Source organism: Pogona vitticeps, chromosome 1 (assembly GCF_051106095.1).
Source record: "Pogona vitticeps strain Pit_001003342236 chromosome 1, PviZW2.1, whole genome shotgun sequence".
Lineage (NCBI taxonomy): Eukaryota > Metazoa > Chordata > Lepidosauria > Squamata > Agamidae > Pogona > Pogona vitticeps.
Window position 1 is genome coordinate 330070672 of NC_135783.1, and position 11817 is coordinate 330082488.

Sequence of the window (11817 nt, forward strand, 5' to 3'; positions counted from 1 at the left end):
CCCATGAGCAGCTGAATACCACTTCTCTTTATGGAGGCATGTTTCAGGTTTGAGTATTAGCCCAAAAGAGCCATGTTTCACTCACAGGTAGAGATGGGCACAAACTGCCAGTTCGGTGGTGTTTACTGCCCCAATAGGTGTACCATAGTTCAGTGCCCCGTCCCTTTGGCAGGTGTCCACTCAGAGGCAACACCTGGTAGAGGCAGGACGAGGAAGCTGGGATGCTGCCTCTGAGGGGGTGGCCACTGGAGGGGGTTGGGGAGCCAAAGCATGGAACACCTGTTGGGACAGTACACAAAACCAGGATGAACCACTGAACCGATGGTTCGTGCCCATCTGTATGCACGAGTCACACAAATGATTCGTGTAAGGTTCAATATGGTATCCCACTTGTTCATCTATCATGGGGAAAAATACATTTTGATCACATTTTGACATGACTCAAAAAAATTGTATGCAGTGGTTGAGAAGAAGTACCTTGAGCCTATTGGGAAAGCTGAGAGAGGGAAGGGAAGGGAATGTTTAGCACACTGCTCTGATTAAGTATAGGAGACGAGAATGAAGCCTGTGAGAATGAGCCCATTTTCTCTCAAAAAGAAGTGCATATTAGCAGTAATCGTTCTCTATATGAGAAAAAAAGACGCCTCATCATCCCCAAATCTTTGCCAAGCGCATGAGGGTTTCCCCCTGCTTTTCTAGCCTCTTGTTAAATTAATTTCTTCCCTCCACTGCCATTTTCCATGTTCTGAGAGTAAGAAGAAATAAAGAACCAAAAGTGTTTTATTCAGTGCAGGGTGTTTTAGTTGTTTGTTCCATCTGACCTCTATTGTGTGCCTAGCATCTTCAAGCCTTCTCCAAGAGCACGTGTACATATGTACGCATGCTTGCACATGTTGTTTAACTTTTAGTCTTTTAAAAAAATCCCAATTATGAGCATGCAAATGTTGCCTGAGCATAAGGGTGGAAGAACAGGTTTGTACTGCTGTCATGCATCTCTCTGGTTGGGATCCAGTGTAAGGGGAAAGGAAAATGAAATGAAATGATTACACTAATTAAGTTTAGAGTGGGAAGACTTATGGCCGGTTTATCATTACTGGGAAGGAAACAGCAGTCACAACCACATTTCCCTAAGAGACAGAAAGCACTCGGTTAGTTTCTTCACAAGGTTTCAAACCAGGTTTGGTGCAGGCCAAATAGGGCTGCTTGAAGGCAGTATTCAATTTGGATGAGAAGATTGCACCAAATGGCATACTGGACCTCCTAGTGATACTGTTTAGTTTATCCCGCTCCAAGCCTTGTGTTGGCAACCTGATCACTATTTTTTACTGTGTTGTGTCATTCTCGAGCACTGTTGTGGGGGCTGTGAGTCAGCCACAAAAACAAAAACAAAACATCCTTGGGGGAAAACGGCCGCCTATTTGTAGGGGAATACAGGGGTGGGGTGGGGGAGAAAAAAACAGAATGTTTCTCAGAAAAAAATTCTTCTGAAAAATTGTGGCACATTATTTGTTTCCATTCTTCGGGAATTGACATCTTCTCTTAAAGTCTCTGACATGTTACATCTTGCAGAAGTCCATGTATACATATGTTACCTCTACTACAAATGCTCCTATTAAACTGCCTTTCCTGTGACGTCCTGCTGCAGTAGGAAGGATGCAGTATTGTGTCCTACTCCAGAAAAGAGGTGGAGCTAGTTCTGTGCTAAGGTTTGTCCTTTAACTTCCCCAAAGTTTCATGGTTCCAGAAAGAGACTTCGTTTTTCTGTATCATTTTCAGGACTCTTTAGAGCAGTGGTCCCCAACCTTGGGCCTCCAGATGTTCTTGGACTACAACTCCCAGAAGCTTTCACCACCACCTCTGCTGGCCAGGATTTCTGGGAGTTGAAGTCCAAGAACATCTGGAGGCCCAAGGTTGGGGACCACTGCTTTAGAGCAGTGCCTCCCAACCTTGGGTTCCCAGATGTTCTTGGACTACAAATCCCAGAAATCCTGGTCAGCACAGCTAGCGGTGCAGGCTCCTGGGAGTTTTAGTCAAAGAACATCAGGGGTCCCAAGGATGAGAACCACTGCTTTAGAGTTTCTTTGGGTGACATTTTTAAATGTAGCATTGAAAATTGGCCAAGAATGTTGCATTCCTTTAAAAAATTATATTACATACACATCTCTTTATACCTCTGCAGCTTATCTGCTTGCCCACACTTCCTGGTCTGTAGAAGTCCTGTGGGAGGAGTTTCTTTGTCATTTTTGCTAAACTAACCTGGCTACATTCTCACCTTCCCGGCCCCTGGGCTTTGATTAAAATTGGGGAAACAGTGGAAGGGACTGCTGGTTGCTGAGAGGTGATTATATCATAGAAGACAAGACTATTTGCACATACCCTTTGGCTAGCTGTTATGTAAGGTAAGCAGTAAAATCCTGAGTGTCTCCCATGAGAATCTAGATGGATTTTCAAAATGAATTCCTTTTCTTTAAAACTGAATGAGAACACTCAAGAAAGGTGTTAGAAAATTGTACACAGCACTAATTTATATATAATGCTTCTAAGAAGATGAGATCTAATCAGTGCATTGGAAGAAGACAGAAAAACTACTTTGAGCTGATATTGGTCTGACATTGAGACACACACTGCGACCCATTAAAATAATGAAGAGGCAGACTTCAAGAGTAGAACAGAGCTTAAGGAAATAACATGTGATATTACCTGATCCTTTTTATTGGGTATTCGTACGTAATTTCAGCATTGATCAAGAGAAACCATTGAGCTGACAACGGAGGATTCATGTACTTCAATTAGTGTATTAAACAGGCCCCATGAACACTATTATAATGTGATACAGAAAGTCTTGGGAGAAAAACGACAGTCAAGGGCTCAAAACAATCTTCCTTGGTATTCTTCTAAAAGTTAATGACAAGACACCGTGTTCATTGGGCTTGTGCCTTTCACAGAGATTACCTAACTCATTGCCAGCTTCATATATTGTCAGCAAGGGAAATTGCGTGGGGGCAGTGAATGAAACAAAGAACTACTCTTTGACGACGAGTTAAGAAGATTTAAAATAATAATAATAACGTAGCACTCTTAACCATCTCTAAGCTCTTCAGATCAAAAAGTGTAAGAAAAAACAGCAACACTCTTGTCATTCACCTCAAAACAACACTGCAGTGTTTGTTAGTCTGCACAGCAAAGCACCAATGAGTCTTGTAGCAAATTAAAGACTGAGTTTATATCTGTGAAGATTCTCAGTCATCCAGGTGAGTTTATCTGGAAGCTGACTCATGGCAACTGGACTTCTTTCTTATTAGAGTGAAACATTTCGCTACTCAACCAAGTAGCTTCTTAAGGTCTATGGATTTCCAAAATAGGCCTTTAACAAGGAAATGTCCCAACCCAGGAGGACAATATTTATTTACCCAGCGTGTTGTTGGTCTGTGGAACTCCTTGCCACAGGATGTGGTGATGGCATCTGACCTAGATGCCTTTAAAAGTCCATCGCAGGTTACAAACCATGATGAGGATGTATAATCTCCAGACTTAAAAGGAAGGTACTTCAAAATGCCAGATGCAGGGGAGGGGTATCAGGAGACACATATCTAGTTGTCTTGTGTGCTCCCAGAGGCATCTGGTGGGGCCACTGTGAGATATAAGAAGCTGGACTAGATGGGCCCTTGGCTTGATCGAGCAGGGCTCTTCTTGTGTCCTTATGTTCTTAAGAACCTGGTTATTCCTTACAGGGCAGATGTGTTGGAAAAGCTCAAAAGGATTTTTTGCAAACACCATATACGGTACCTGTGCACTTCAAACCCACAAACACACTAAAGCAGAGATTCATCCACACAAAGGACTGGACACCAAAACACAACAGGAGCAATACAGTACTGTATATGTGGTCGAATGCAAAGAGGAGTGTTCAGAGCTTTACATTGGAGAACTCAAGCAGCCACTAAACAGGAGAATGCCACAACACAAGAGGGGCAATGGCAGTGTTACTTTGTTTGAAGGACAAAGGGCATACTTTTGATGACCAAGATATACTTATTTTGAACCAAGAAGAGAGGTGGTTTGAGAGGGGGTCAAGGAGGCCATACATGTGCATATAGAAAATTCCTTCACTCATCAGGGATGGAGGTCTTAGATACAAGCTGTCTCCTATTTATCATGCTGCCCTTTCATCTGTTCCCAGAAAGATTAGGACCACACATACCAGAAAGACCACTGTTAATGCCCTTTAAGGAATAACCAGGTTCTTAAGGACATAAGAAGAGTCCTGCTGGATCAAGCCATGGGTTGGGAAGGACTGCAGAAGTGGGATTATCCCTCATCCCCAGTCCGTTGTCCTAACGCAGAGGTCATCAACCCCCAGTCCGCGGCCCAGTGCCAGTCCGTGGCCTGAGCTAGACCAGGCCACGGAGACAGACCTCCCACCCCACCCCCCACATGTACTCCCCTCCCCACAGTTGCTTTGCGCATGCATGCCGGCGCCGGCGTGAGCGCTCCCCTACTCTTTCACATATGTGCCAGAGCCTCCGTGTGAAGGGGTGGGTGGGCGTGCAGGTGCTCCTGTGCCCGAGAGCAAGCAAGCACGTGCACACACAGCTGTCCAAGCGTGGGGTGTGCCCCACCTACCTCAGACGCTCGGCTGTTCTGCAGTCCCAAAACGGTTCAGGACCGCTGTTCTAACAAGTCTAATCAGACTAGGGGGAAATGAAACCAACATGGAGGATATATCAGGGATCTCCTATAAACTCCTCAGACTGAAGAAGCTACTTAGATGAATAGCAAAACATTTCAACCTAACAAGAAAGAAAGCCAGTGGCCATGACTCAGATAAAGACTAGTGTATTTTACCTAGCCTAACCTTTTGTAAAGTCACTTAATGAGATACATCAGATACTTCTATCACAGCTCCTTCCTAAATAGTGATGGGCTCTTGGTTGTGGGACTATTACCAGCTTAGCCAGATGTAACCTGGATTCTGGGCCCACTTCGCTCAACCCCTTTTGTGCTTATTTTCACAATCAGTTGGCTCAGAAGCAGTTTTGCCTTCACCCAACCAATGCTTGCTCTGTTTTTGTGATGTTGCAAAGTTCTACCTCCCTGGTCTCAGATTTTGGCTCTGAAATTTCAGAACAAGGGATGCTGCTGACCTGGCAACTCTAGGCACCTAAGGTGCCAATTCCCACTTGGCCATGAAGCTCACAATATCAATCATTCCCTCACAGGGGTGTTGTGATGATAAAACAGGACCATGTAGACCACCAGGAAGCGCTTGGCAGCATATGGATGAAATAAGTAAATCAATGAAATATGATCGCAGAAAACAACGGGCACGCATGGATCACTTTGTTCTAAAGATGTCTGGTCGTACTTAATTTATTTATTGTCACTTTCATTTACTGTACATGTAGCAGGGTTTCAGAGTGGCTCACAATAAATATGTCATGTATTACAATAACCTTAAATAATAAAATAAGTTGTGAATCTATTCTACTCCAAAATTCAGTGAAGCAATGCTTAGTAGCTCCAGTCAACCCTAATAAAACATATGGATCATACAGGTACAGTAATAAAGATCAGGCAAAACTAACACCCAAAAATGTGCCTCTAAATAAATATGTTTTATTTCATTATGGCATTGAGTTCGAAACCACAAAAATTATGAAAACTCTGGAGGCATTTTTCAGCTTCCTTTCTGATTGAAATCTTTCCACCTGGCCCATGTCCTAACTTCTGAAAAATTCTTGTTGCAAAGAAGTCTTGCTTATCTGACATTTTTCCACTTTTGTCTTCCAGGGTTTGGCATGACTACACCAGCTACCATCACAGGCAAACTTTTTCTGATATTTTATGGCCTTATAGGCTGTGCAGGAACTATCTTGTTCTTCAACTTGTTCCTGGAGCGCTTGATCACGATCATCGCTTACGTCATGAAGTCCTGCCACGAGAGACAACTGAGACGAAATGGGATTCTTCCCCAAGACATCCAGCAAACTGCTGGGAATGCTGAAGTAGACAGCTTAGCAGGATGGAAGCCATCTGTGTATTATGTCATGCTGATCCTGTGTCTAGCATCGCTCATCATTTCCTGTTGTGCCTCTGCTATGTACACTCCAATGGAAGGGTGGAGCTACTTTGAGTCTCTTTATTTTTGCTTTGTGGCTTTCAGTACTATTGGTTTTGGTGACCTGGTGAGTAGCCAGAACGCCCAGTATGAAAGCCAGAGTCTTTATCGGTTTGGCAATTTCATCTTCATACTCATGGGGGTATGCTGCATCTATTCTTTGTTTAATGTGATTTCTATTGTTATCAAACAGTCCATTAACTGGATATTAAAGAAACTGGAATGGTCATGCCATAGATGCCAAAGAAAACTTTTCCGGTCACGGAGGAATGTTGTGGTGCCAGGGACCGCACGGACCAAGCACAACATCTCCATTGAGTCTGACGGTGTCCTAGAGAGTGACACAGATGGACGCAGAATGTCTGGCGAGATGATATCCATGAAAGACCTTTTGGCTTCTAACAAAGTGTCACTAGCTATTATGCAGAAACAGTTGTCTGACAGTGCCAATGGTTTTCCAAGACAAATGAGCACTGCTCCTAAACAAAATGGATTTGCTGGTGGCGTAGGGGCTTTAGGGATTATGAACAATAGGCTGGCAGAGACAAGTACAGATAGGTAAACATCAACATTGGGAATGCATCAGCAAGCTCAGAATAAGCAAGGATCAAAAGTCATCCCAGAGACAGAACAAATCTTTTGGAGGAATGATCTGTAGTATTGTTGCTGGCAGTCAGCTATCTGTTGCATTTTGTGCACAACACCCTTCTGTTCTTCCCCTAAAGTCTCCACCAAAGCAAACTTCAAAGTTATTACATCGTACAGCTAGCTGCCTTTAAAAGTCTTTTGCTGTTCAGATCAGGTCTGAGAACCAAACAACACGTTATAGACTGACTATACATCAATGGAAGCTAAATCTATTAGTGGGCCAGAGGCTTGATAGAGAGACCCTCATGACTGAACAATGTTTGCAAATAAAACCTGGGCTTATTTTTTGATGGCCAATCAGAAAACAAAACAAGGTAGTTTGCAAGATGTGGGCAGTGTGAAATGCATATTCTGTGACAATCAGACCATCTTAGTCTATGGGGAATTCCTTATTTTAATGATGGGCTATTTTTAATATTTATTTAGGCAATGAACGGAGAAAAGCTAGAAGATGCTACTCTGGTAGCTTAGTACTAAAAGTTGCTGTGCTAACATATCAGTTCATCAGATCCCCCATGAAAGTGTACATATGCTGACAATGAGAGAATGCACATCTTTGTGCCAGCATTGTGACTTGATACTTTTCATAGTACAGTACTGTATCGACATAGCTGCTGTCATTGACTGTGCTGCTCACCCAGTGCATCATCCTTAAGTCTTATTGTCTGCCGTCCTTTGAGGGCCTTTTTTTAAAAGCATACAGTCTGAAACCACTAGCACTGCAGCAGTTGGGGTGGAATGGGAAACTGGATGCCCATTGACCCAATTCAGCTTTTCACATTACAGAATGAAATGCAATCTACTGCTTGTTTGGTATCGGTCCAAAGCATTCATAAGATCAGACTGCCAGGCTCTCTGTAAAAAAAAAGTATTGAGTTGTTTTCTAATGAAAGAATAACTTGGTCCCATTACAACATTTTCGTGGGTATTCCTTGCTCAGAGTAAATGCTCATTGGGTCTTAATTTATACCACTGGAAAACAGTAGTTATCCAAACATTGCCTCCAAGGCCTTATTCAGGCGTCTTACCTGAAAGTAGGTAAAACTCTGATTCTGATAATGGCAGAAGTGCACATGCGGCCCACTCACACCCAATGTCCCAACCCCATATCAATGTGTTCAGTGTGAAAATTTGAACAGAGACTTGATCACAGTGCTTCCATAACTGGGAGCCCTGATCCAGATTATACATGTGTTCAACCAAATGTACACACAAGCCCCTCTTTGGACCCCTCAAGCTGAGTGTACAAATTCTGACACTTAGGTGCTGGGGACCTTAGAACAGAACTCACATGCACATCTTCATCTCCCCTGTGTTTAGAGCTGTGCTTTTCAGCTGATAATATATGAAGAGGGCTTACCCTAATAATATGCATTTCCGAAGAAAAAGGTAAAATTTAAAACACCTGCCTTAATCCAGGAGGCTGTGCACCAGGAACTATAGCACAAGAATAGTGTTGGATGGTGCCAGAGGCAATAACTGACATCACAGGTGAATAGATAATTATCACTCCAGTGGTCAGAACTAATTGCCTTTTGCAAGTGAATTCAGAAAGCCTCAGCAGTGTGCTTCTACATGATGAAAGCATTGTTTGGATGGAGACAACAGAATCTCTTTTTCTCCTCCTTCTGTCCAGATCATTTATCCTCAGCATGCATCTAGATTCTGCACTATGTAGTAGTACACAAATAGATTTATGTGTACTGGGGTCCTATGTGAAGTTATGTACATACATGGAACCACTGCCCTGCACATGGGGGCCTCAAACCAAAGCATAATTTGCTTTAAAACCTGGTTCGGAAACTAGGGGTCGAATCCAGCTCTGCTGTAGTCCCAAGGCAGCCCTTCTATGCTTTCTGATGGCCATGTGCTTTTTCCCATGACACCTTGATTTAATGTTTTCCCAACTTTTGAAAGGCATCCCCAACCGACCCCACTCTAATGGCTGAAATGGCAGTGCTAAGACTTAGTTACAGGCAGTAAACTAAAATGTGCTGGGATATTATTCCACCCTTTTGCTTTTGGCCCCATCCACCTCAGAACTGTGGCCTCCAAGAACATCCCTGGATTTGAATTTCACCCACAGAATGAAAAAGGCTCCCCACCATTACAGTTAAACAAAGCTTTGTTGTGAGGCATACCTCCATAATAACATAAATCCCATTGAACTATTCCACATCCCACTAGTTGAATTACTTTGCCTACAAATGCTGCCATATGAAAATTTGATCTACGGTATATTTATTATTATCCACCTTGACACAGAGAGAAAAGATTACAGTCAAAAAACTTAATTCAAAAATCTGAAAAAGGAGTAATAAAAGGGAAAACAGGAATGTGATCAAGTACAAACATGTACCCAAACACATCCATAGACCTGATGCTTAACAGTCAGCTGGAACTCTAATGTGCCACACAGAGCAGTGCAGCAGGAGAAATTAACACTGGAATGTCATTAGCTAAGCAGATTCTTTATCACTTTAAGAAAAACAAACATGTTTTATCTTTGAAAGAAACAGGCCATAGTACATCTTCTGGGGGATGTGTATTAGGGCCTGTTTTAATAAGTATTTTCAAGATGAAGAAAGTTGTACTGTTTTATTGGTACTTGGATATGAATATGATTCCAATTTAGAAGGTACCTTAATTCCTAGAAGTACTTAGAAAAAAAACTGAAGTTCTATAAACTGGGATGAGATCCAGCATTGAAAAATGTAAGATGGTGTATTTGGAAGCAACCAATAAAAGAAGTTTGTTATGTGTTGCAGAGTTATTTACTGAAAGTGAGCCATGGAAGAGAAACTAGAGTATTGCTTGATCACAAGATGAGAATAAGCTACTAATGTCCAGCTGCAACAAGAGCAAATATAATGTTTTGAAATATTAGGACAAGGTGTTTCTCAAAGTATAGAGCAATTTTGATAACTTTGCATAAGGCCTTGGTGAGGCTACATTTTGTACTATATTATCCAGATTTGGTCACCCAAATTCTCAAAGGATGCATATGTGTTGTATATGTTAGAAAGGAGAGCAACTGGAATACAGTCGTGCCTCGCTTTACGATTGCACCACATTATGACGAAACCGCATTACGATGATCTTTTTGCGACCGATGGTCTAAATTGGGTTTTTTCGCTTTGCGATGATCGGTCCCCTGCTTCGGGAACCGATTCTTTGCAAAACGACATTTTTTAAACAGCTGATCGGCAGTTTCAAAATGGCCACCGGGTAAACAAAATGGCTCCCCGATGTTTTCTGGGACGGATTCCTCGCAAGACAGGCAGCAAAAATGGCTGCCCTATGGAGGATCTTCGCTGGACGGTGAGTTTTGACCCCATTGGAACGCATTGAAGGGGTTTCATGGTGTGTTTTTTTTTTTTTTTGCATTACAATGTTTTCGCTTGACGGTGATTTTCCTGGAATGGATTATCGTCGTTAAGTGAGGCACCACTGTAATATGGACTGTAAATAAACCATATGAATAAATAGTATTAGTGGTGGCGCTGTGGGCTAAACCACAGAAGCCTGTGCTGCAGGGTCAGAAAACCAAGCAGTCGTAAGATCGAATCCACGCGACGGAGTGAGTGTCCGTCGCCTGTCCCAGCTCCCGCCAACCTAGCAGTTCGAAAGCATGCAAATGCGAGTAGATAAATAGGGACCACTTTGGTGGGAAGGTAAACAGCGTTCCGTGTCTAAATCACACTGGCCATGTGACCACGGAAAGATTGTCTTCGGACAAACGCTGGCTCTATGGCTTGAAGAGCGGGATGAGCGCCGCCCCCTAAAGTCGGACACAGCTGGACAAAAATTGTCAAGGGGAACCTTTACCTTTAGTAGCTGAGAAGGAGCAGAAGGTGGTCTGATGCCACTGTGTTGACCTGTCAGTGGGTGTGAGTGGTAACAAAGGATGATCAGTGGAGTTCAGATCTGGTGTGTCCTGCTTTCTGGATGCAAAAAGGGAATAATAAAATAATTCAAATTATCAACAATGTGTCCCTTTGAGCAGATGTACTCTTTATGGAAGCTATTGATACAACAAGGGTTAGGCTATTAAATCAGCAGGGATTTGGTGAATTAACTTCTCCAAAAGTTCAATTGATTCAAATGGGTCTACTCTAACTGTGACCTACTATACTGAAGTCACATTTAGAGCCAAATCATCTGAATCAATGGTACTTACGGACAAGATGACTCACTAAATCCCCTGTGATTTAATGGGTCAGCTCTAGCAGGCAATTTTGGCAGGCCCTGGAAACAGTTTTGTTTGTCCTTGGCATCTGCCACAAGCCACACCAAGCCCAGACATTGCCCCAAATTGCTGAAAAAATGGGAAGATCAGACATATATGTATAATCACTGACTTACGGCAATCATTTTCAGGGCTTTTCAAGTAGAGAGCACTTAGAAGTGATTTACGTTCCCTTCTTCTGAAGGCATTCTGGAATTCTGCAGCTTGCCCAAGGCTTCAGAAACTGGCTGTATTTACAGGAGGCACAGTGGCAAATCGACAATTTGTGTGGAGCTTTTTGCTTATCCTCAGGGCAATACTGAGCTATATTTGAAGTAAAAATGAAATATCCCTTCCAAGTCAAAATAATGGATTATTGCCCTTACCTTCACCTTTTCACCTACTCATGCCATGGCTGAAACATGGCAGCGCCATTCACTGAATTCTTCGTTTGCTTAATAATAAGTGACTTCAGTGAAGAATGGAGTCAAACAACACATCTCAAGGGGTTGTCAGACATATCTTTGGACAGGAACTGCTTTGGCAAGTTGCCTTCTAACATTCATATGACTTTATCATTCCTGATCACTTTCCAACCCATTCAACAACCCTTAGTGATGATAATGACAGGTATTGATTAGGAAAGATGGAAACTCTTAATTATACTAAATGAAATGACCAAAGTGCTCGTTATGAACAGGTGGGGACTTGGTTGCAGGAGAGGAAGAGATCAGAGCCACATTTTGTCTTTATTCCTGTGCAAAGCCATTAAAATGGATAGTATTTACATGGCAGTAACTGGATATAAATAGATGTACATAAA

At 42.5% G+C, this 11817-nt stretch overlaps 1 protein-coding gene across 1 annotated transcript in view; it reads left to right on the forward strand.

The window, feature by feature from the left end:
- The window catches only part of KCNK13 (potassium two pore domain channel subfamily K member 13), an 85365-nt gene extending 75841 nt beyond the window's left edge, over positions 1 to 9524 (forward strand). Inside the window, exon 2 of the mRNA XM_072986554.2 lies at positions 5791 to 9524. Coding sequence (XP_072842655.2) covers positions 5791 to 6680 — 890 coding nt within the window. The 3' untranslated portion in view covers positions 6681 to 9524. The remainder of the gene's footprint in view (positions 1 to 5790) is intronic.
- Positions 9525 to 11817: the final 2293 nt, after the last annotated feature.